The 26,981-nt window shown below is 43.2% G+C and overlaps 1 protein-coding gene across 3 annotated transcripts in view; it reads right to left on the minus strand.

Annotated features, from left to right (window-relative positions):
- LOC131667660 (protein trachealess) overlaps window positions 1-26,382 on the minus strand; it is a 110,439-nt gene extending 84,057 nt beyond the window's left edge. For all 3 annotated transcript variants that reach the window (XM_058941241.1, XM_058941240.1, XM_058941239.1), the window contains exons 1-2: window positions 25,684-26,382; window positions 6,698-6,730 (exon numbers count right to left, since the gene is read on the minus strand). In XM_058941241.1, coding sequence (XP_058797224.1) covers window positions 6,698-6,730; window positions 25,684-26,018 — 368 coding nt within the window. In that variant the 5' untranslated portion in view covers window positions 26,019-26,382. The remainder of the gene's footprint in view (window positions 1-6,697; window positions 6,731-25,683) is intronic.
- Between the last annotated feature and the right edge of the window lie 599 nt (window positions 26,383-26,981).

Genomic DNA, 26,981 nt, shown 5'->3' on the forward strand with positions numbered 1-26,981 from the left:
ATCGGCTCAACTGATCTCCCGCGACTCGAGGCGATGTAATGACGCGCCTGACTGCTAGGGGGAGAAAACCTCTTGTACGGAAATTCTCTTCAAGATTGTGCATGGGTTCGACTTTTTTGTGCATCATCGAACTTACGATCGGAACCGAAGACGTATGGCACTTTCGACTCTGTGTAGTTAACGATGCGTCAATCACACGCAGTTCGTTCGCGGTTTTGTAAGCCGTTTTAACTCTCCAATACTTTATTGTTCGCTGTAAGCGAGTATTCGAAATGGTATTTGGTCCAGTTTTTGCTGTGTAGTGTACGTAAGTTCGCTTGCGATTTAACCTAGATTTCCAACGAATTCAGTATGTATGTACATATATTTTCATAAGTTGTCTATTGAAGATCGAAAAAACCGGATTTTCTGACTGGTCTTTCCAAATTTAGCTTGCGACAAAGAAATTGCTGATACCGGATTGATAATTTTGTCATAAAAAGGTATTTTAAGAGTAGTTTGGTCCGAACCAGTTGAAATAGTTGTTATGCAGACTTATAGCAAGATAAGCAGAACAATCTAACAACATATTTACAAATTGAGGGCAATAATTATTCGGAAGGCGACGTCATCGCGATATACGAGCGATCGACGCAGGGCAGTTTGCGCGATCGACCTAATTAAATTTGAGTAAACTGAAGCCCGTAACAAGTTTCTCGCTACAAATTTCAGCAAAAAAAGCGTCGAATGGTTTTTGCACGCGGTCTTCGCTACGTGCTCGTGGAAGGAAATATATCGTTAACGCGAGTCGGAAGAAAAAAAAAAGCGACGCAAACGTAGGTGATTATTCCATGTTTTCGCCGAAAAAGATGGAGTATCGGCGCAAAGTACACGCCGATTAGTTGCGTAAACTTTCTTTTTGCACTTCTTCTCCCCTTTTTCTCTCAAAACGCATATGCGCCGCTAGTCATTGATTAATTCAGATCTCGTTTTATGAGGGGTTGCGCGCTGTCCTTTGGATAAGAAATTTCGAAACGTTCTCTAATAGCTCGCGCTTCCACATTCCTCGTAATCGAAAAAATGGTCCCCTTCTCCCGACAAATTCCACTCTCTCTCACGTATATAGAACGCAAAACGTTGGTCGTTCGTCCCTTTCCCCATTGTCGTTTTTGCTGTCGCGAGCAACTTTGTGTGTGCCACTGAACCTTGGACGATTGAACGATTCCGATCAGCCAAAAATTGCCTGCCGGCAGCTCGTTGTTTTGCTTTTTCTCTCTCGGCTCGGGTGGTAAAAAGAACTTATAATGGCTCGACCGCCGAACGGGTTGATTTTCAGATTCGATCTTTTACCTGGCGTCTTTCTCGCATGACGTATCGCACGATAATTTGTTTTGCTGCGCGCGCCACTTATTAAACCTAATTACGCCGTTTCTTCTGATATTCGTTGCGTTTGCCTCTCGTAACTGAGTTTTTGCTCGCGAACGAAGGAAAGAGGAAGAAAGAAAGATATGCTCAATGAGAATTCTTCATTTTCCGTCGGCGTGTTGCCAAACACGCGGTATCATCTTCATTTGATACCTGTTACAGGTAGCAGTCAAGCGCTAAACGCGTGAAACAGGCCGAACGTCAGACACACGCGAGTTCCTGATCAGCCGCGGGGGCTTAAAACCCATTCAACCGGTGGCGCATACTGCTGCTGCTTCGCATCCTTTGCCGATCCTCGAATGTAGCGCCCACTCTGCTCCTTCGTTTAACGTATATATAGCCATGTGATTTGGATAGATAAAGCTTTCTCATTCTCCCTTTCGTGCTTCTTATGCGGAGGCTCGTTTTACTTGTTACGCAGAATTATGTACCTGCCGTTTTTTTCATTTCTAAATATGTTGTTAGGTTGTACAAGACAACGAAAACGTGATTAACAACTTATTAGCATACTTTCTGTGTTAAGATAATCGTAACTCTAATGTTTCAGTCAACTGGTCACATTTCATACAATCAAGGTTCTTACATGGCTCAATGAGATCCGACAATTGATGTTGTTCTCATGATTGTACGACCAGGTCAAACTACACTAGTATTCAATTACAGTAATATTGCTCTTAATATTCACGACTTTTTGCCTCAATTGGATTTCAAATCTTATCCATGTTAAATGTAACTTATTAATAGGATATTCAAGATCGGCACGTATCATATCATATAGTTCGATTCACAAGTTGATGTAAAAGACGTGAGGTACATAGAAAAAAAAGAAGATGAGAGCAAGTGAAGGTGGCAAAAGAATTGGCGCAGCTGATCAAGTCTAGCTTCAGCAACGAAGCGAAGGAAAAAGGGGGACACAAAGGCGATCGAACGGCAGGCGGACGGAAAGACAGACAGGACCGGAGAGCGCTCATTACGGTGGCGGCGCATACTCGCGGAATGCGGTGGCGGGTCTTTCGTCTCTCTCTTTCTCTCTCGCTCTCTCTCTCTCTCTCTCTCTCTCTCTCTCTCTCTCTCTCATTCTCCGATACAATAAATATAGCATTGGATCTGAGGCGAACACTACCGATGCTGCTGCTGCTGGTGCAGAAGTGAAGTCAGAACGAAATGAGAGTGGCTGACGAAAACAATGCGCCAAGTATATAGTAACGACATCCAGTTTAATCGTCATTATACAGTTTTTATGAAGAGATTTAACAAGTCTCGAACTTTTATCGCCTTTACCAAGTTGGTCTTTACAATTACAAATTGAATTTAAATATAATGTCATGCAACTTCGTATCGTTTTTCTTTTAATCGCGAGGCAGCGTTGCATTATACCTATTTTCATAACATTTTTTCAAAGTTTGTAGATGCTCCTTCATCGTCGGAAAATAACTGGACAATATACACGCAAAGAAAATATTTCTATGTACTACGAAATGACTTTAATCTCATTAGTTTTAACAGTAATTTTACAAGCGCTACGCAAAAAGTCGTTTGGAATAAAGCCAAGCTAAATAATCAATTTATTACAACTGACAGCATAAATATTGCTGAGTCTCCATCGCGTCAGAGCTTCATTTAACAGCAGTAATTTAAAAGGATTTACAAGTGTAAAAAGCTTTGATTTAATTTGAGTCGCTCTACCTTCCCTCTTACAAGTGCACATAGGTATATTCTCTCTCTCTCTCTCTCTCTCGAGGGAAAGAGTGCAACGGCATATCGACTTACGATCGCTGATCAATCAAGTGACCGTGCGTCTCTCCTGCGAGAGCTCCAAGAGCGGCGTTTAATCGATGCGCTTAATAATTATTGACTGGCAGCGTCCAATTTGCGAGTCCGATCCTTTTTTCTGCTCGCCTCAGCGCGCAGCAACAGCTTATCAGGCTGTCCCGATCTTATCGCCCCCAACGAACGAAAAAAAATAAATAACACTAGGAACGAAAATTTCACGGGATGACGCTCTCTCTCTCTCTCTCTCTCTCTCTCTCTCTCTCTGTCTTGAGTAGCCTTGACTTTGAATATGAGCGGCTCGCGCATTTGCATGATGCGTGTAATTTAGTGCAGCCAGATAAAAACTTAGTTTCTTTGCTTGTATTTTGTTGTTGTCTTCTTTACCCTTGCCAAGTTTCATGTGAAAGTTGTTGCTTGAGATTGCATGGGATGAGTCAGTTTACTTATATGTTTACGTTGTGGCTAAGATTTTTCTAATTTCGATATATTTTAATTTATACTGATGATTAACGTAATTTCAATGCATTTCTTACCTATTTCAAATAAATGTTGAATTAAAGTAAGATTTCATTATTATATACAAATAACCAGAATCTTAGAAATAAATAAGAGGAGGCCATGCGATGAGGTGTTTTTTAAGTAAACTAGCTCACAATGATTGAGCGAGAAAGATTGCTGACAAGAAATTAGAAGTGATGGAAGATGATTAATCAAATAATTTCCTGAGTAATACCACTTTTTTGCTTAAATAAGATGACCAGACGTCCACTCGAAGAGAAAAGTCGAATAGTAATCATAATTGACGGTGTTCTACAATATTGAGTTTTTTATGATATTTTATTAAAAATGTTAAAAGCACTGGAATTTTTACTCTATTTAAAGTATTCTTGATTTGCGGCTATCATTGATATTTACATTGATACAACGAAAAGTCTTGAATAAAATTTCGGAAAAGCTTTCTTTGTAACTCAAGTCATTCTAAAATAAACAATTTGTTTCTGCTCTGGCATTATAATTTTAATAATGATAAATTATACCGTCCACGATTGGTAAAATACAAAGATTCCTTGTACTCCAATGAATATCTAAATTAAAACTGCCCTATTTTTGGATGATATTCTGAAAATTGAAAAAAATAGACTTGGAAGTTTATTTGATTTAAGACCTATTAAATACAGCGAAGATAAAACATTAGCCGACGACACCTCGGCAAGCATCTCATTTGAATTTCCCACTCAGCGTTATCTTCTCAGTAGTGTATCATCTCGACCGCGGTCGCAGCTCATTACGGAAGCGAAAAAAGAAATGACAAGTAAAAAAAATATAGAGATAAACGGACGAAAAGCGAAGGCAACGGGAGAGAGTCGAAAAAAGCTGCTCACCTATACGAAGTGAGACTTAGAAAGGAAGGAGTAGGAAGCCAGGGCGAGAAGATTGTCGGAGGCAGGAGAGAGAGAGAGAGAGAGAGAGAGAGAGAGAGAGAGAGAGAGAGAGCAGAGGGTCGAGCCTGATAACGTCAGCCACATTATTAATTACCTCGCGAGAGCGCAAGGTTCGGCTGTTTGCAATTAGCCGCCGATCGTTTATGGTTAATTGCGGCAAACGCGCGCGCGACTCCTATGCACTTATCCCTCCCGCCTTCTCTCGCCTCTACCACCATTAATTATGTCTCTCTTACCTCACTTGTTAATCCCTTTTCTTTTCAATTTTATAATTCTTTGAGTCTTTGCCGTTGTTGTTTCGGACGTCGTGTTTTTGTTTCTTTGTCGCTTCGCGCCGTTCACGGGGCTATTCTCCAAGCTACTCGCGTTTATAGAAGTTTTATCGCTCTTCGATAATAAAGTATTTAAGAGCGATGTTCGAGCTGCGAGTATCCTCGCGTAATTAAATTGCCTCTTGCGTTCGATCAAGGGCTCCTTTTTGTTCGTTCTTGTACCTACCTCCGTGCAAACAGGCCTATAAATTATTTTGGCATGAGCCTCATTACGCGCATAATTGTTCTCTCTCTCGCACCGACCGACACATTTTTTGTTACTTTTAGATTCGATTTAGATATGTTATTACGCCTAATTAATCTCTATTAATTATTGAAAAGTTTCACCGAGCTAAGTTTTTCAAAGGATGATTATTAATTGTCAGTGCTTTAATTCTCGGCGCGCGGTATACAGCAAGATTGATTTCTTTGTTATATAGCTAGTTATTATGAGCGACAATGTGAGTGATTACGTTAAAGATTCCATTTGCACGATAATGCTTTGGATGTTGACTTAAGGTTGCCACTTTGAGGCGCGAGAAAAAAAAACGATTTGATGGTAGTAATGCCGTCGATCGTTTGAAATAATTTGTAAATAATAACTGGCAAGGTTGGCGCTTGGTAGTAATCTCTCAAGAGCGACGCACGCAGAGACAGACAGGCAAGCACGCTCGAAAGCTCATCATACTCTCGTTACGATCTGTGCCACACAGCGCTTCACCGGGGCGACCGCTTGATTTACGTCTGAGCGCGCGAACAGTTTCTCGTTTGGCGCTGCAGCGAGCAGCAGCCACCGTTTGAACAATGGAACTGCCAAGTGGTCGTCGTGGCCTCTCGTCAATCTGGCCCTATCAATCACTCTATGTGTAGTCGGCTGCCCTCTGAATTTTCGCTTTTAATGGTTTATCTTGGCCTCCCGCGAACGCGCGCCGGCGGACGAGCGACGCTCGTTAAGCTTTTGACAAACGAACCTCGCGAGCGCGCGGCACTGCACTGGAATTAGCGATTCGCCGAGGATGCATATTGCAAGTCGCACTGGGCAAATATCCATTGCCAGCTGCAATTTCGAAAATTACACGTCGCCGACGCACAAACGCGGAGTGCCGGCGAATCCTTCAAAATTGATATTTCACTTGGCAACGGCGCAGAGGAGGCTCGCTCGTGCGCGCCCCCAAACGCTCATTATCACAACAACGTGCGCTCGCGTGCACGCTTATTAAATCATAATTATTCCTCGCTGATCGCGCAAGGAGGAGAGAAGAGCAGCCTAATGCATCGTCTATGAAATCGAGCCATTAGCTCACCTCTACACTTAGCCCCGCTCGCGCGCATCACGCCTCTTCGCACGACTGATCGACGCGAAGCGCAATTATTAAGTTCAACGGGAAGAACGCGAGTCATTAAGGCTCGCGGGGCCAGGGTCGAACGAGCTTTGCGGATCTCATATAGGCCAATGAGGATTCTTTTTCCCGAATGTACGAGCAGCCTGTCGGCCAGCGTATCCGTTTATGCCGATAGACTAATTACATCTAATTTGTTGTGGCGCATCAGGGCATATAGTTAACTGCGAGATTTAGCCAGGCTCGTCGATCAACTCTACGCTCTTGCTTGCACCCACACTGCTTTCTGAGTTATTAGTTCTATAATTGAAATCGGTGTAGATGGGCCTTTTCAAAGTTCCTTATTTTCTAGGCAATCGATCGAAGCTTCTATGAAACATCTCGTCGAGTATTTATCATTGTAAACTCGTTATCTGATCCAACTTACCGATCCGTCCAACATAGCGCTTCATCGCGGTACCTGAAACAAAAACACAAACAATTATGTTTCCGTACGTATCTTTATCTTAGATTTACGTGGCCCATTTTGTACATAAGTTGCACGTAGCGATCGCGCTCCGCTTATTTATTTTGAGCCTTAATCTATTTGATTTTCACATTTATATAAAAAAACAATAAATGTATTAATATTTGGCCTATATTTCAAGTTAGAGAAATGAAAGAAAAGAAGAAAAAATAGCTGTATTCTCAATTGAAGTCGAGTCGACAGCGTATCAAAGCTTACAGGGAAAAGCTTTTATACGAAAGCTCCGGTCGAGAGAGAGAGAGAGAGAGCTCCCATCGTAAATTGCTCGCATAAGCCTAATCTTGCTTACCGAAAAAAGTGAATATCTAATTCGTTAAAAATAGAATATTGCTAATGAAAAATTTCGTCGAGAAAAAAAAAAGATTTATTTAAAAGTAATTAAATTCATGACTAGTCGTTCGATCGTGAAAAATCCGACGATAAATCCACCAATTTTGATGCATTGTAACAAGGACGATAAGTCAGAAGAGGGTGTGTGCGTGTGCGAGTGAGGGAACAATCGAAATGTCATTAATCATGACTTATGTAGGCGCCTAAAACTCTAGATTCCTTGTCTAACTCGCATGCAACCCCTAAGAAGAAAGAGTGGGAGAGAGAGAGAGAGAGAAAAAGTCAAAGCCATTCCCCTCTCTGAAGTTTCGCGCAAGCAGCGATATATATAAGTTCATAAGTTGGCGTCAAGGGGGGAGAAGGTGACTGCCAAAGGAACGCGCGCCATCTAACACGTGCTGCTGGGATGCCCGCGTCGACAGGGACATGATTTAAAGCCAAATATTACGACAGTGCCCGAAACATTCCTCGGTGGCTTTTCGACCCTTGATTCAACGTCGTCTAGTTGCTGCGTCCTCGTCGCCTTATATTTTTTTGTTCTTTTGCTTGGCTTCAATAATATCTTGAATACGACAAGCATCCGCCCATAAAAATATCTTTGCTGAATACTTCACGAGAGCACACATACAGTACAACGACATTGCTTCTAAATTAAGGATATGATTATGAAGTTTATGATAATCGCATTTCTTGCGCGATTGTTTCAATTCTGGCGACGGGAACTACATTCTACTTAGTTTTTCTTTTCTAACGAAAGATCATTTATATTCGGTATATCTCATTTGAAATGAACAAGTAAATAACGATATTCTAGCATCACGGAAATGAGCAAAATAACACTTTAGGTTACAATTTACTCAAATAAATAAAAAAGGACGAAACACCTATTAATTTTTGAAATCTCATTTAGAATTTCGTGAACTGAGTGATAGTGATTCATTTCTTTGTCTGAATTTTGGGATGAACTCGTAAGACCGAATACTTTTTGTCAATTCTTATTAAATATTAAGTTGTAATATTTAAATATTTCACATTCGGCATGTGGTTGAAAAAAATTTCTTAACACTTATAGCTTTGTTCTTTGGATCATTTCAGGCGTATTTATTACTCATAAAAAATAAGCATCCGCTGTAAGTATCACAAAGGCGCCTTAACGAGTCATTTAATTAAATCACCGAGACGCATTAGCACCTAAAACTCTCAAGAGCACGTACGTATAAATAAGTTTCCTGTGCAAACTGTAGTCCTCACTCTCACTCTCGTGGGTGCGATATCCGCACTTTAATAATTGTCCGGTCCGTCGAATAAGACATTCGCTCGTGCGCCGCCGCCGGCAATAAAGCTACGGCAATAAACTCCGACTTCCTCCTTGCATCCTCTCTCTCTCTCTCTCTCTCTCTCTCTCTCTCTCTCTCTTTCTCTCGACATCTGCGGGAAAGCGAAGGAAGCAACCCTACGCAATATACATATATATATATACACATGTATATATATATATAACTAGTTGTGTGGCGACTATGGTCAGCTCTGGTCAGCCAGAAAAACAGATATAGCCAGCCCAATTACTAGCGCATTAAATCAATGTAGCGGCAATAAAGCTCTCGCGCCTCGCCACATATCTGTACGAGCTCGCTGCCGAAGGGGATACATGCCAGCTTGACCACGAGGATACGCGACTAGGTGCGACTTTTTGGTATAAATATAATGAGAGTAATTATCAACGCTTTTTCTTTCGACTAATATCACGTTCGTTTGTGACAAATTTATGATAGTGCAGGAGAGAATTCTTTATTTTGAAAACTAATTGAGTCGAGCTATCTCATAAATCTAATGGTAACTTTCTCAAACATCAATAAATATTTTAGAATAACATTTACTCACTAAAACGACGAAAATTTAATTATATGAAATTTATATGAAAATCTCTTTCAGCTTGCTTAATACTAGAGCACGTCATTGTGATCTGTATTTAGTATTTCAGTGTAAGTGTTCCTATTAAAAAAAAATATTTTATTGTACGTTGTCAAGAATAAAACAAATATTTTATTAAGAACAAAAAAATATGATACGATAAAAGCTACTGAAAGAAATTAAAGTGTCATCCAGAGATATAGTTTGAACAGTAACAAAAAAACATAGTCAAAACAAGAGAAAGCGATATCGTAAAGAAAAGATTCAATTCAGGGATATAGAACATATATATAACATCGAGGTCCAAACTAAACCGCAACAGATGTTGTTGGCTTGCTACCCGCTCTCTCTCCTCTCTCTCTCTCTCTCTCTCTCTCTCTCTCTCTGTTCCTGAAAATACCTATTACAAACCAATATTGGCTCGCTCGTCCATATACCTTTCTTTCTATCGCATTTTGGATTCTTGACCACGCGCCATGCTCGGTTGCAAGACGCGCCCGCCTACAAGCTCGAGCAAAACTTCGCCGCGATTACGTGCTTTACAAGTACTCATAATACGCCAAAGGGACGCGCTTTGCATCACACACATGGCGCCTCTACGCGCGATCACGTTCACCCCCCTCACCGCCCCCTCGAAACGGTGTAAAGTTCAACTTTGACTTTAACGCCGGCTGCGCGAAATGTCTCTAGCCGTGGCAGGGGACGTCGAGTTTTCCTACATGTGTAACCGAGTTGCTCTCTCTCTCTCTCTCTCTCTCTCTCTCTCTCTCTCTCTCTCTTTCTCTTTCTCTCGGATATACATAAGCACGTATCTTCTCCCTAATGCGCATTTCACACAAAAATATGTGTTAAATTTCGTCAAGACTGTACGAGAGAGAGAGAGAGAGAGAGAGAGAGAGAGAGAGAGAGAGGGAAACTGTGGCGTGCTTATGCTAATTTTTGAAATGGTAACCATTGTGGTTTAGTGCGCTTGCTAAATTATTCGCTTCAATTTAGCCAGAAAAAAATCTATGTCTACGAATAACTTTCACGGATACAAAAAAAGAATAATTAAATATATATTTACTTGTTCGATACAATTAATAAGACTCTTCATTAACAAGTCGTCTCGTAAATCTATATTTATAAGAAGTAGTCAGACATATATAACACAATTGTTTTTTCGTCAACATTACTCGTAAACTACAACCCGACCGTATCGAAAGTATTAACTTGACATCGATGTATGGTAGCCGTGACGATGCCGTTAACCTCCCAAAAACGACTGATTAATAGGATCAAGTTTATTGCGAAGGCTAACAAATGAAGATGAGTCGTTCTTGACCAGACACATTTTTCAGTCGAGCTGTATACGACTTCATCTTCTCAGCGGGCATTCTGATTGATCGTTGACATATTTGTGAGTGTGCTTTTTAATATGACGATACCCTCATTTCACATTGGTTTAATTGACCTACTTGTTTATGAATATCGTTGTAAAAATGTCAGTTGTCTTGGTGTTTTTGGCACGAGATATTTTCATGTTAGATCTGACGCGAAAAAATAACATTTCATATTGTATCCGCAGTACAATTATGCATTTAATTATGTACGGAATGTGTGAATAAGTATTTTATTTGGAAAACCAAGTCCCTATGCGTCACAGAAAAGAATGAAATAATGCACACGTACCGTCCAACTTTGGATTTCACCTTTGAATCTTCCAGCAAATGGCAAATCCTGCAATCAAGCGCTAGCATAACTATCGCGTATTTGCAATGCGTAACGTCAATTTACCATCTCGGGGTTCTCCTTCTATATATCGCGCGTTTCCTGTAGCGGTGCGGCCACGTGAGCATTTTTCAACTCGAAATTGAAATGCAAATAGACGCGCGACCCCGTGAAATTTGTCTCCTGCAAGCAGGCGGGGAGGGTGAGCGAGAAAGAAAAAAAGGTACGAACTGCACAACGCACACATTTTTGCCAACTCTCTTGTAATCGGTTCACGTTCACGATAATCGCTTATAGTTTCATGGACCTCTGAGCAAATGTTGCGAGAGTGGAGTTTTATGTCGCTCAAGTGTCATTATATCTCGGTAATTTGCGTATCGGGGTGAAGTTTCTCTATTGCGTTGACTCTTTTTATTTGACAAGTTGTTGCATTGCCAACATTGAAAGCGAAAAAAGTCGGTTAATTTCAAGTTGAAACCTATAAGGAAGTTATCGGCGGAGTGCAACATTTCGATCGTCTAATTAACAATAAGAATATGCGCAATTAAGAAAAAGATGAGCAGCTGCTAAGGTCGTATAATTAGCATAACAGCAGCTAGGTATTTCCTGGGACAAGTATCTCGGGAGGCATCGAATATAGCAATCCTGGCCATTATAGTAATCTTATCAGCATGCAAGTCTGCTAAGTAGTAGCGCGAAAGTGTCGGTTCCCCAGTGAAGCCTCCGTAAAAAAAGCTTATCAATTGGCGTGCTACGTATAACACGGCCCGTAAGTCACACACAGACTCTCATCTATCCGACGTAGGAGTAGAGAGAAGAAGGCTTGTCGAAGAAAAAGTTAACGACGACGAGTAGCAGGAGCAAATACGCAAGAGTGCCTGTAAATCGCGTGTCGTCCGCGCGGCCGTGTGTGTTGCCCACAAATGGAAGTGGATTCGAGGAACAGATATAAGCTGACATACCGGGCGTTCCAATTATTAAATAAAAAGGAAGAGAGACGCCGCGAGAGGGAGAGGCCGATAAGGAAAAGGACGCAAAACAGGCCTCCTCTCGTTCTTTCTTTCTTCCTCTCATCGCTCGACTGACAGAGAGAGAGAGAGAGAGAGAGAGAGAGAGAGAGAGAGAGAAAATCAGGAGTGGGAGGAAGAGAGAAGTAATTCGTCCTCTCTCTCTCTCCCTTATATCCTCCCTTTCCGTTCTCCTCTCTTTTTTCACTGGCTCGCTCGCTGGAGAACGTTCATTCGCGATGACAAGAATGCCCGTCGCAGAGAGAACAGTAGTCAATCGATGTGCGAGCCACTTCTCCAGCGACCATTCCGATTCGCCGCGATTAATTACTACTTCCTTTCGTTTTGCCGATTCAATTGAAGAAAGGAAATCGTACACGGCCGCGAACATAATTTTGGCCAGCGCTGCTATCTTTTCTTCCTGCCTGTCAGTACTTTTTATTGTTCAGCTTAGCGCGAACGTATTAAAAAATGCCAGCAACTGAATGACCTGCCGCTCGAGAAAAAGAAACGCTATCGCGCCTGAAAAGCTTATACAACTCGCATAAACTCTCGATGTGTCATGGAAATTATTTCACACGATGTAGTAATCGTGACACGCGTTAACCAGTGTACTACGATTTACAGCTAACCGTGAATTTGCAACATAATTTAACGTATCGATCACCTGTATGTCCACGAATAGAAAAAAAACATAAAATCGGTAATTACGTTTTCTAAACCGTGAAAGTATCATTTTTGTATGATACTTTTTTGCCTCCTACTACAAGGTGAAGCTGAAATTAGTTTCAGCGTTTTTACCCAGGGCCGTCATGTTGGGACGATGAATAGAAAATTTGTTTATAAGACACACTAAACTCATTTAATTATGTTATCCGTTATTTCCGATTTTAATCTTCTTTAGATTCCATTTACCACTATGAAAATATTGCGAAGTCCTTATCGTTCGATAATAGAAAAAAGAGAAAATCGATCGGTAAGTCCGCAGAATTGGAGCACCGATCGTTTAGACATAAGGAGATTAGTCTTTTTCGTGGCGCCTTGCTTCAATCGAAATCCAGCCATAATGAGATCCCTATACGTATAAGTATAAGTTGTGGGATCGCGTTCTGATAAATAACATCAGGTCCCGAGTCTGGTGGTGGTATAGGTTGCACGCGATGCTTGCTTGCTGCTGCCGTTGTACGCACGTAAGAGAGTGAGAGGGCACTTTATCTCGAACTGGCCCCGAAGTCTTCCCTTATCGGCACCGCCGAAGGTGTTTCGCAAAAGCTGGAAGCTAGCTGTCGATCGACGCGGTAAAAAAAAAACACGGGATTTCAATTAAAGATACATGCTTAGTAATGAGGCAATGGATTTATTGGATGTGTCTCTGGAGCTCGGCTTGTAAAGGCGATAGAATAATTAAGTAGAAAGTGTGAATCGAATACGTTTGTCGTCACGATAATTTACAATGCAATGGCAATTAATGAGAGAGTGCCGGTTGTATTTGGGTAATTTTTTTGACTTACTTGTGCAACGCGATAGTTTCCCGTGCGTCGCAAAGTCGAACACCTAGCTTTCGACACTTCTGCTTTTTTGCGTGGCATGATACGAATGGCGCAAATCGCCAAAAGTCTCACACGAGTCCTAATTTACAAATAAAAGTGTAAAACAGCTGGTCAGCTGGTCATTAGTAGGGCATTGAAACGGTTAGTTACACTTCTTCTTGCGAAACTCCAATAAAAACTAGTCAATTCTGCAGAGCTCTGCGTGTCTCAATATTCCCGTGTTAAAAACACGTTCATCGTCAGCACAATTTTTTTCCCCGGCACTCGATATATTGATTATCTCGTTATTTAGCTTACTGGAAAAATGCTTGGCTTTAAAGCGGAAGATTATGCACACCTCGATAGGAATCGACGTGGATTAGCTTGCGGCTGTTTTCGCTTCCCTTCCGATTTATCTCTCGCCGAAATCTCTCCTTGCGCGTATAGCAGTGTGTAACTACGAGACTTTACTTTTGAATTGGATCTTCGTTGTGATCGCGCAAGTACAAATTAGATGATGTAGTAGCTTGGAAAATTGACTTCTCGGCAAAGAGTCAAATATGATGAACGAGAAAGACGATGATCGACAGCGAAAAGTCCAATCTATCAGAAATTAGTCAAAGCTTAATAGTAATGATATATCCACCAATTAAAAGCGTACGATGCAGGCAGTAAATAAAAGTCGGCAGATGTGATAAATCATGCGAAATTGCCAATGCAGGTAAAACGTCCACTTATAATCATACGCACTCCTTTTTCAAAGGGAGCGATCCCATGAGAGCCCGTAATCGCGCTGATGGTACGCGCATTTGAAATACCTCTCGATCGAGAAAATATGGACCTCACGGCAAAGTATGCCGAGAGAGAAAGAGAGAATATTTCTTTCGATCCGCGTAACGACAACAGCAAAAAGACGCCGAGGAGAGTCTTTATCGGACAGTCCGATTCCGCGACAAGCTCGTAACAATCGCAGCAGAACATCAGTCATCCGCTAGCATCGATGGGTTTTTGCATGCGTCGCCGGCCGACCTCCTTGGTGCGAGTCTCTCTTTTCAAACTAGGAAATGCTTCTGGGAACACTGCCGATGCAGTTTCTTTGACAGCTGCTACCTGCTGAGCAAGAGAGGGAGAGAGAGAGAGAGAGAGAGAGAGAGAGCACGATGTAAACGTAAGAAAAAAAATTCAATCGCGACAGAGCGCCAATACTCCCCGAAGGGTTAGATATAATTCGACGATTAAATTGGCCGTTTGATCGAGCTAATTGTGCTGTGTGTGCGTGTATTATTCATGTAACGATCCGTACTACTTTTTAATTCTTTCAAATTTATGAAAAATTTCATAAAAGACCAACAATAATAATGTGCAATTTACTTTTATAATTTTCCTCTGGCTAAATTCACAACTCAATCGTGAAATACACGTGCGAAAAGATACGTCAGCGAGCCGGTCCGCAAGCTGTCAAACACAATCCTTATTGTTTTCTTACTAGGCAAACAAATCATCTTATGCGGATCCGGTTTCGATAGGATAGTCACACGCGCATTAAATCGTAATTATATATTGAACTGCCTTTCGGATTCTTCAAAGCTCCTATGAGAACAATTTACGATTTACTGTAACTGCAAATTAGCGTTTACGATGCCAAGAGCAGTGTCATTGTCGCTGTAGCAATGAGCTATCAGACGAATTATCAGAACCATTAAACTGTCCATTCAAGAAGATCGGCTTCTAACGTTAACGTTGGATCATTGCCTGCCTCTCGATCAATGCTATGGACGCGTGTAAAAAGTGGTGCAATTTGTTAATCGTTAATTATTGCATTCTTTCCTTTGCGCGGCAAAACCACACAAGTACCCGTACAAAAAGATGTATGGAGTTTATGACGTTGTGGTCGGACATTCCAAAGAAGTTCGATATAGTGTCATACTGTTTTGATCATAATTGTAAATCGATATTATTGAAAATATTACATATGTTTATCATTTCTAATAAATTGTTCCTTTCGATGTTTACATTTGTCGATTAAAAGAAAATCAAGATCAACTTGGGATATGTCGCATGTTATTTTGTCGATGATCGACAAAATATCAAAGTCACGTCAAAGCCGTGGGAAAATAATAGCCAGCACAGTTGTGTGTCTCTTGGCTCCGATTGACTTGGCCAATCAAAGTGAGAGAGAAAGGAGAGAAAGCCTAAGAGCTCGAATGCAGTGATTTAATAGCGCTAGAAAGTACCCCTTGGTGGTTCGTAATTGAAATGAACATTAAACAATGAAGCAAACGCTTATATTATACATCCTGTTGTTCGTCTCGCAACATTTTTGTTGGTCAGTTGATCCATTTGGCATTTTTTTGCCAAAATAATTTATACGTAATAATTTCATAATTCGAAATCGTTCTCGCTTTTGTTTCTATAAAAGCTACATCCGTACTCTGCGGCGTTCGACCTCGGGTAACTGGCACTTGTACGAAATGGACTATCATTGGGACGCGGGGCCGTTGATCGAGTTTGCTACAACTGCTTTGACGAACCGACGGTTCGGTGATTTTTTTTTGCCAGCTCACTCATTGTGCAGTGGAATCGAACGCTACTACTTCTGAGGTGCGTTACGAAACCACTGCGACTGAAAACGCTGAAAAAGCGGCCCCCAGATCACGCGCAAGGAAAAAGAAACAGAGTGAGTGAGAGGAGGTGGATGAAAAAAGGAAACGAGAAGAGAATGATATGCTTACCGCCCTTCCCTTCTTTCTCGAGAGAAGCCGACACTGAAACATTATTCACCATTACGTCTATTACGGGACTTAAGGTATTGAAAACGACTGTTCACAGAGCGCAAAAAAGGTATATTGGAAATCGCGCGCTTCGCTGTGCGTATAGTGGCTTTCTGATTGAAAAAAGGATATCCATATAATCAATGAATTGTTCTTATCTATTTTATTGATTGTAGACGAGAAAATTTTATTTTTTAAATAATTTTGTGTAGAAAAAGCACGTCCACCGAGTGAAAAATTGCAAGCACGCACGTGTTACGTCATTAAGTAAAAAGCACAGAGTGAAAAAAAAATGAAAATAACCTTTTCTCGAGAAGCCCCAAAGCATCCGAAAAATGAGAAATTCTTGAAGCCTTGAAGCCGTTGACACTGGCGTGTGCGCATCATTAAAGTGCGCTCGTTAAATCAAGCGATGAAACGTTGTTATGCACACTGACTTGGTTTTTTTCGTCGACTGACCTGTTGCCGGGCTCGTGGCCTTTGTGCTTTTTACGCCCATTGGTCACTGCACCACTGCACGTGCGTTTTAACAAAAACAGAGCGTGCCGGAGTTTAATTGTCAGCTCGTGGCCCCAAACAACTTTGCGAATATTTCGGATGGCTCTAATGTCCAATTCTCGAGTGTCATGAAACGTGTGGTACGTTAATAAGACTCGTGCATCGCACGGAACAGTCGTTTGCAGAGAAGTGATTACACTTTGGAAGAAAAAAGAATCGATGGAATATTTGTCTGACTAGTGCAACTCGCGGAAAAAAGCTAATCAGCTGTGCCTGACCGGTCAGTATAACGGAGTTAGTTGACCTCTATGTTGCTGTCGCATCTCATATTTAATCCGTACGTCTCAATAGCGGCTAAATTATTTTTCACAACCAGGTGACGTTGCGTGGCGTAACTTCATTTATATACTCGATAAAACTGCAAACGGCTCTACGCATTTATATCTTCTGTTTGATGACTTGCACATAATAAAATCAAGATGAATTTTTCATGCACGTGTCGATAAAAACGAGTGGAAATCGAACGAACTAGATAAATAATCCGTGTAAAAAGTAGCTTAATCCAATAATGTGAATCGCTGTATGCACGTGTTCGCAAACGGGGCCCGCTCGCGCGCGCTCAATTCGCACAATTAAAGGAAATTAGAGGCGCTATTATATACAGAGAGTCACTCGCGCGAGAGAAGGCGCGCAAACGTTTGAGTAAGTTGTAGGTCATTAATCTACGCAGCGTGCCACGTTAAAAGCAGACACATGCATATACGAGATTTGGTCGTCGTCGTTGGGAAGATATTTCAGTCGAGCATCGCTCAAGGCGAGTCAACACACAACTTGTCTCGTTTACAACTTGACGAGTTCTCGACTGCCGGCGGGCCGACGACCAGAGGAGGCTCCGACTCTGCGTACATGAGAAATGTGAATATTTGTATGATCTCTCGCAAGGACTGCTTGTAGCATAGCTAATTAACACTCTCGATGAACGATCGTTGATCGAACGCGCGCGACTCACAACTGAGATTCCCAATTGCGGCAAATGATCGTTGATAAACACATCGAATTTTCGATCGGCAGACGTCGAATTAAAAACTCGTAGCCTACACAAGTGTACGCGTAATTCATGGGATCGCGAGGCAAACGTGTAAAATATGTGTCGCCAACTGCGCGAGTAAGTAGTTTGCAAGTTGGAGGGCTCATTCGAATGTTTGTATTCGCGCGTGAAATGTGAAATACGAGGCAAGAAGCGAGGCTATTGCCGCGCGTCGAACGAAAGCCATCTCATTATTATCTCCCTCTCGGTTTTTGAGTAATGTGTTTTCGTATTTATTGGGCCTCTCTCGCACAACGCGGTGATTCACGAGTTTCTCCGTCATTGTGCAGTTTGCTTTCACTTCGTGCGTCGTGCTCGCGCTGTCAGAGCCGTTTCCGTTGTTGCGCAGGAGCGTGATAAACGTTGCGTCGTTCGGGGGCTCGAGGCAACGACCTTAAGTGTTAGCTAGGCAAACTTAATGAGAGCACTTGTTATAGCAAGGGCTGGCTTTAATGCTCGAGAAGGTGACGAGAAGAAGGAGCGCCGAAGGGTTTGGGGCGGAGGGTAGGAAAAAATGCTCCGTGCGCAGCCCCCAGCACTCCCTTCCCCCAAGAGTCTTCGAAGCGTGAGCTTAGCATACTTTATTTGATTTTTTGTATTGGATAATAGTCTTCAGGTAATAGGGTACACGCGAAGGCGCGCGCGCGCTGACTTCGAAGGAGGAGAGGAAGCGGCTGAGCGACAAAATTTTCAAAGCTTCCCCAGCGCTCGCGCTGCATTAACGAATTTACATTTTTTAAATGGGGAGGCCAAGGCGTACATAGCTCGAGGGTGATAACTTGCGAGCCATTTGTTCGTGCGAGAAATGAAACCGCGCGAGCAGCGCTCTGACATTCTGTCTTAATAAAGAGTCACGAGCGCGGAAAGCCTCTCCTTTATTGTTTGCTTACGAGAAGCCAACGATTAATACCGATTGCCCGGACTCGCGGAGTCCGTTCGTTTCTAAGGCCGATTAATGCCCGATGAGTCGTGAGACATTTTTAGGGGAAGGTGTGCGACAAATTACTGCTCGACCGAGGGAATTGCCTGCTACTTCCCAACCCATTGAAGTTTCACGATGGATCGACCAATCGGTAGAAACAAATATCCACGTAAAATCGCTACGACCGAGCCATATCGCGACGAGCAGATTGGCACGACCTACTGTACAAGTGGTAACATCAATAAGTAGAGCCGATCCAGCCCCGAATCGAAGCAGCTGTTTCATCTAATCAGGCTGGATGTTCCTTATTATCGGACTGGAGAGAGCGCGTAGCGAGGGTGTCAAGAGGAAGAAAAAAGCCGAGGAAGAGAGGGGGTGATCTCTCTCTCTCTCTCTGTCGAGTGCTAGCTATACATATTTAATGAAGCTCCTGTGCATAGCTCGTCTGTATATACATGTAAGACGCCCGGCGAGACTCCGCGGAATATTTTTATTCAAATGTAGCGCCGGGATATCAAAGAAAAAAGTATAAGAGAGAGTGGCTTTCCCCGCGCATGCATAAGCTCATAATCCGCAAAAGCTTGCCACAGCAGCGCTGTTTATACAACCGCAGCAGCGTCACGCCGTATTATGTATATATTTCAAAATCTGCGCTGCTCATTATTATCCGATCGATATTAGCTGTCTCTCTCTCTCTCTCTCCGGCTTATATTTCAAAGGCACGCCGAGTATACATCTCGCGCTAGCTATATCGCGAATCTTATCTTATGCACGCGATATGCCCATCGAATGATGTATACGCGTCGCGGAGGGGTGACGCGCGTATATCTCCGCATCTATCCCCCGCAAAGTGGATCTTCCTCGCCTCTAATCAGAAGAATAATAGATGCGCCTTCGACAGCTGCGTGTACGTGTATGAAATCCTTGTCGCGCAAAGTGTTCTGCTCGGTTCATTGCTTACGTTATTGCTTGATTGATGCGACATTTATTTTCATGAACAGACACGAGCGCGCGCTAATCGGCCCGTTACGCGTACCTTTTCCGACGCCGTTCACATTCAGTTTGCATACGTAATACGCGCAAACAAAATGCACTGAAAATGCTCTTTTTAACTAAAGAACGAATGGTATCGGCTTCGTGGACGTGAATCCGATTTTTGGACAATTTCGAACAGTCCGACCGTAACTGTAAAATAAAAAATTTGAAAAAAAATAAGAAAAAGAAAATGAGCAAATAGCGGTACTTTAATAATAGCTGCCGGTGGACAGCTAGCAAAAGGTCAGAAGCTCGGCTCGGCCACCCAGTGAATATCTCGCGTGAGCCAAGCGGCGCGCGCGTGAGCAAAACGATCGGCGCGAGCGGCATGACTGATCGGAACCTACGTATATACGTGGCCGATGCAGAAAGATCAAGAGTTCAAGACCTCCCATATTGCGAGGCCCATTATATTTTGTTGCGCCTATCGCGATGATTTCGCGATACGCCAGGAAGCCAGATTATCACACGCGGCATAATAAATTGTATTGGCACTAATAATACGTCTATAATTTTTGACGTGAGAAACGGGAGGAGGTTGGCAATAGCCGTGAGGTTTATTCTATTATTTCTGCTCCGATCGGATTATTCTTCGCGTTGCTCTTATTCTGCTAATGAGAAGAGAACTGTATGCAAGAGCAGGCGTGTAATTTGTGCAATTGGCGACTAATAGGCATTTTTTTCGACAGTCACATCGTTCGACCACCAATGCATACTATTTTGATTGAATGTTTTTGTCATGTAAGTCAAGTGAAATAATCGCACGCGCTGGCCATCCGATACGTATATACAGCGAGGAGCCCTTACCGAGCAAATAATTCGGCATCAATTTGATTTACTGAAAACGGGCAAAGAATAATTGTGCATGTAAAAAGGAATACGTGCCAGAAGTTGACGGAAAAAAGAGAGATGAGCAGTGGACTAACAAGCCCGAAGCCAAGTTCGAAAAGAAAGCATCGGAAGCAACCAATCACATTCTCGAGCGATCGTTCGCTTGGGCAAAAATCGTTCGTCCCTCAAGTTCAGGAAAAATTCCAGTAAGTCACGCTCTCCTCTCTCGCATACGTCTTGGCGAGAGACGAGCGCGCACGCGCGCAACTCCCCTCAGTACGTTTGTCAAAGAGCGAGAGAGGCGACGATTTTTCTCGTCTTACTCCGCCGCTCGCGAGTGCGAGCTGCAATTCGCGCTTTGCGCAAGAAACCCAATGATTTACGGAGCGTTTAATGCAGCCCCAAGCGATCGAAAAACGCGCGCAGTTACACGCACAGCTACACATCGATCGCGCACACAAAACCACGCGACGATCGGCTCGCGAACAGAGAAGACACCGGATTGGCCTTTTTACCTTTGCGGCGCGTGCTGCAGCGTGCGGTCCTTCTCGCTGCGTTCTTCCTTCCAGCAGACGCAAAAACCGACACGAGACCAAAACGCGCCAGCGCGCACGCAGCCGAGATACCTTTCTTTTCGGGAAGTGAGCTGTGTCTTGGCGGTAAAAAAAAAACGAGACAATCGGCGCTTGATGAGCAGAGAGAGAGAGAGAGAGAGAGAGAGAGAGAGAGAGAGAGAGAGAGAGATAGAAACATAGATTAAAACGAGACTGCGTATAAGAGAAAAACCGAGGATAAAAACAGATTCCTCCTTTTCAATCGGATCGCGGGCCAATCTTCACGGTCAATCAATAGCTTTTTGTCTCTGGCATGGTACACTTGTTTTTCATAGAATCAAAGTGGGCCCGAGCAGAGAGTGCCTAACTATACCTCCTGTACAGCGCGATCTGTATAAAACGATTCAACGAGACTGATTCTTTCGCTCTTTAAGCTTCCAACTTTTTGGCTACCGAGTTTCATGGAAAGCTCTTCGGCAAATGATATCGAGTGCGGTCTTAGTCGCAGCGAAATCGCAAGGGTGTAAAAAAAGTAACAATAGAGAAAGGGATCGAACGAGAGCACTGTATGTATATATATATCGTTTGGGCGTGGATGCACACAGGCAACTGTGCGCAGCCTAAGGCTATATAGTCTGCGAACTTTCGGCAGGCTATAATCAAATCTGAATTGCAGCGGTGCCGTCGCTGTTATACACAAAAAGAAGCTGTGAATCCCGGGGCCAAGGGCTGCCGTTTCCACGGACTGCACGGACAGGAGGAAGCAGGAAGAGTAGGAGGAATCGCACGATCGCTGAAAATTTGTCTACGAACACGAATATATGTGTGTGTGTGTGTGTGTGTGTGTGTGTATAATTCGAAAGGGTGGGGTGGGGGATGATTGACTGGTAATTATTGTGCAGCGATGGGGGCCGGCTTGTGGAATGATGATGGCTCTTGTTACCGAGATCGCGACCAGAGCGAGCCTCGGCAGTAATGACTGAAATCGAGGCCATTTTCGCGGAGTTAACATGAGAGATGAGAAAAACTTGAAAATCAATAATGACGTCTTATTACTTGTCCTTTGCTCTCTTTCTCTTTCGACGCGGTGTGCTGAGACTGCTGTTTTCGCCTCACCTTAATTTGCCTACTCTTGTATAGATTGGATTTTGATAGGGAAACTTTATTGGAGACTTTAGTCTCCCTTGTGATGAGATAATTTATAGTCGTTGTTTATTGACACTTTGAATTTTCCGCAGGTACCATTCACATTTCTATATTTTCCATGTTAAATGTTTCATTTTCGAAAATGCATTGTAATTACAAATTAGTTAAATATGTGTTAACCAGTGCACTCGCGATATTTTAGATTGATTCGAAAAAAATCGCATTTACCATTAAATTATTTGATATTATTTCATTTGGCTCGAATCATTGTTATGAATGATATATTTGGAGAAGATTTTCATAATTGAGATGTAATCAGAAGTAACTGTAATGCCTTTAGAAAATTCACTGTTCAAGTCCATAACAACAGAATGTGTCGGTGAAAGATGTTATCGCTACATTTTTAAGATTTATATAAATAAATAGGATCACAATAGGGTATGCGAACTAATCGAATTTCAAATAAAAATTCTTCGCGTTCACAAATCCAGTACTCTTTGATCGCATGACGACAAGTTCTACGCGTCCGTGGCTAATGCTCTCCGCAGTGTATGAGAGCCAGCACGACTATAGCTTGTCATAAAAAAAACGAAGCAGCGTTATTTATCGGTCGTAGTGTGGTAGCTTGCTTGACCGTCTTCTGTCTTGCTCTCTTTCTTTCGACACAGCACGCCTTGCGTTCGTCTCGCGAAGGAAGTGAAAAGAACAAAAAATTCTTCCAGTTTCTTTGGTTAAAACGCAGCGCATCACTACGCCTTATTAGTGTTTGGACCTTGCCCTTTCGCGACCCCGCCATGTTTAATATCAGGTAAGAAAATGACATCTTCTTCGCAGCTCGCGATGTATCGAGCTACGTAATTTCCAAGTCCACGTAGCAATCTCTCTCAAATCCAATGTATCCGATTACAAGCGGAGCCTTTTTTTCTTATTCCCCATACGTAGCGAAATTGTAGGTTCCGATTACCATATACTAGCTAATTAGGCGCAATTTTCGTTATTATATATAAATCGCACATCCGACTTCCAAACAGTACGCGCTCTTACCGAAAAAAAAAAAAAAAAAAAAGAAAGAAAATAAGAAGAAAAAAAGAGAAAAAACAAAGAGAAGCTAGACTTGTTTGGTTGTTTGGCGGTGTCCATTTAGCAGCGTCTGATTATACGAAATTCCGAAAAATGTGTAGTTTCTTGCGCGCCCGCGCCGATGCAAAAGATTACCTGGGCGCGCGCTCGATCATCTCTGCTCTCTAACCGCGTTGCAAAAAAGTTGCGCTGCCGCGGCGAAGGAGGAGAAGAAGAAGAAGAAGAAGAAGAAGAAGAAGTGCATGCGAGGCAGAGAGGAAATAAGGCTCTGCAAGCGGCAACAGCAGCGCCAGTCTCGGATATATAAAACGCATGTGATGCTTCGGTTCTTACATCCACGCGTCCGGCCCTATTACTAGTTGGTTGGCCCATCATTCAATAATACTCGCCTGCTTTGTTTCTTTTTCTCTCTTTGCTGCATTATACCAAGCCATTTCAATGCGTTCTTTTTTATTATCTATTGGTGTTTTCCATAGTTTCCCTTTCGTCTAAAAGTAGCACTCTTGAATATTATTCCGAAATTGTCAATGACGAAGATCAAACAATACGTACGAAAGTTTAATTTTGAAAGGCACGATAATCGTTGATTAGCCTCCGAAAAACATACATGTGATTCGTTATGCAAAATCTCCCTCTCTTGAAATCGAGTCAAGATCGAATTAAGCTCGAATGGGTGTTGTCTTCATTTGGCTCTTTCTCTCTCTCGTCGCGCCTCTCTCGCTCGTATAAATCGCATAACATTTGGTTCCGCTGCTGTGTGTGCCTGCGGCCATCGGCCTGCCTACTCAGCTCAATACTTCACGGATATCTCGTGCATAAGATGAATAGGTGCTGCTGCGCGGTAGTCGTTTAAGTTCCACGTTGATTACATGTTGACATTGCGTGAGAATTGAATAATACTTTGTGATTTGCGCCTTTAATGCTATATGTTTAAGAACATTTATGGAAAATTGCAGTAGTTCAATCACAGTATTACTATCAATCTTGTATTGGACCTTACGGCGTATACGATAAGCTGCCGTATAAATTCGGTTAGCAAGATGTAAGACGGTGCATATGTTAACGCATGTAATTTTCTCGTGTAGCACTAATTGACAATGACGTAATGTATGATTTCTAGCTCATACGTATATCATCCGTATTTCTTTCCCTCTTCTCGTAAAAAGAAACGCGAGATCATATCGCTGCGCTGTTGATTTTATAATTTATGCAGATCGCTACTTCTGATTGCATAATTCACGCGAGCTTTTCTGCAATCTGTCGACGGCAGCAAAATGAATTTGGTATTCCAGCAACAACGATAATTTGTAGAAGCAAGATCCGCGGAAAGAAATGCGCGGAATTGATCCGACGGCGGCAGCTAATACATACAGATGGGAGTCGTGAGATAATGGTCGGAAGAGAGTCGATTGCCGATCGTGCGGACGTGTGCGCGTAAAGAGGCGAAAGAGGAGACTCAGCGCCGCCGAAGCCAGTGTATAATTGATAGCAGAATGCTAATAACCCGTACGAGCTAAGAATTGTAATGCGTTTCCTGTTCCTTCCTCTGCGGGCCGCCAACTTCACCACGGCTATTCTTTGTCAGCAGCTGATCTGTCAAAGCGCGCGTCGGCCAACACGCCTCGCGCATGGCTTATTCGCGCGTTCGCGTCTATCATCCAAGCTTTAATTTATCGTCACATCGATTCACTCTTCGTACATTTTCTTTTTAGTGATATTCTCGTCGGATGCATAGTTTTCAATGTCAGGCCAAACAACAAGCGTGCAAAGCTTATTATTCTACAGAGAGCCGTGGTAAGCGTCAATAATAGGATAACGGCTCTCGACACGAGCCAGATAGATGTACAGAAGAGGTAATCGCAAACAACCGGGTAGGCAGGCAGGCAGACAGGCAGGCAGCGCACTGACAGAACGCACCATCTAAAAATAGAGCGACAAGTACGATTTGCCTCAATGAGCTGAACTGTCATGCTAATGCTCGAGTACGACCTACCAACTAATATCGAACAACTTTTACAAATATACCTTACTCGAGTGTGATCATCCAAATATTATTCACACGGATATTTATCGATCTCGGCTAGCGTGTCAACGACATATAAAAGAAAACGATTATTGCCCGACGTGTATTAGCATAAAGTTGACTGAATAAATGAAGTGCTACATCCATTTGAGAAACCTTGATTCTCTTACAAGCATACGCAGCTTGAGCCATTAACTGACGCGATAAGATGAGATCAGTTTTTTATTAGACACAACCATTTTTAACGAGTGCAATACGCGACTGCAACCGATAAAAAGTAATTGAGGTAAAACGACATCAATTGTTGATTACTATCAATGAATGTAGATGGCTGTTACAAGGTATCTGGTACTGAACCAAATTACCAGCCAACGAAATCAATTCCTAGGCTTATAGGAACATACCATAACCTGCGTCGTAGGCGAATAAAGAAACGAACAGATATGTGCGCACCTGTAGTACGGAAACGCCTGATGCGACACGTGGAGATCCATCGGCATGGCAGGATGTTGAGTATTAGCATGATGTGCCGGCGTGGGCGAGTAATCGTGGTGTCCGGAAGCAGATGGTTGCATCATACCAGTAGCAGCATGACCGGCAAGCATGGCACTCCAAGGGAATGCCGTTGCAGCAGCAGTTGCATTCGCGTGATGGTGGTGATGATGATGGTGATGATGATCGAGATCTAAACTAGCGGCGGTGTGACGAGAACCGGCGGCTGCGGCTGCTGCTGCTGCTGCGGCGGCGCCGGCAGCCATGCCACCGCCACCGCCGGCACTCCGGTGCATTAGCCAGCCCTCCACCACGGATTAAGCTCGGGCTTGGCCGTTAAGCTCGTCGTGGTGGTGACGTTGAACTTGTCCCGTTGGCGCACACTGGGGTTTCGTTGGTTGCACTGTAGGAACACTTTTTTCAGTCGCGCACTTTTTCAATTGCAAACACACTCTTGAAGGATTAGTTATTCCAGTGACGGTGGCATAGCCACTACACGCTGGTCCCAATTATTGTCAACGGCGTTCACGCGCGTGCGATCGCAGCCTCGCTTGCGATTTGCAAATACCGAATCACTGGACACTCGAGGTGGGATCCGTACTATTCGCCACTGGCAGCTACAACACTTGACACTGCGCGATACCGGCAAGCAAATCGGTAGCTAGTCGAAAACAAGGCCCAGACGTTTGCCCGCGCATCTAGCATCATCCCTTGAACTGACACAACATTGCAAGCGAACGCATGGATAACAGAGGAGCTTTCGCCAGCAGTAGTAGGAGGATTTGCTATAGAAGCGAGTGGGAGAGAGCGAGAGAGGAAATACTCACGAGGCGCGCACGCGAATACTGCGCTGCGGTGCGGCGGCGGCGGCGCTCGAGGGAGTCTGCGCGTTCGCCGCGAGATAGACGACGACGGCACGGCAGAGTGAGAAAGAGAGCGGCCTTTGGCTCGGCCATGAATGACGCGGCCGCGACGAGTATGAGCCTCGGAGATCTCGCGGGGGCGGAGCCTCCTCGCTCGAGCCTCGCAGCAACCGACACATCCACCACGTGACTTCTCTCTCTTGCAGAACCTCTTTCGCGCGCGCGCCACCCACTGCCGATCACATGCGCGCTGCTCTGCCGCTGAAACCACGAGACCTCGCGCTGACACCTTCAAAGGTGTACGCGGCATCCAGTACGAGAATCTAACGTTCCTTCCGTCATTATTTATTAGTTTCGTTTTACTTTGTGCCTCCACGGAATCATTGGCTCGATTTT

This window comes from Phymastichus coffea, unplaced genomic scaffold (assembly GCF_024137745.1).
Source record: "Phymastichus coffea isolate CEN01 unplaced genomic scaffold, Cenicafe_Pcof_1.1 PCOF00069, whole genome shotgun sequence".
Taxonomy (NCBI): Eukaryota; Metazoa; Arthropoda; class Insecta; order Hymenoptera; family Eulophidae; genus Phymastichus; species Phymastichus coffea.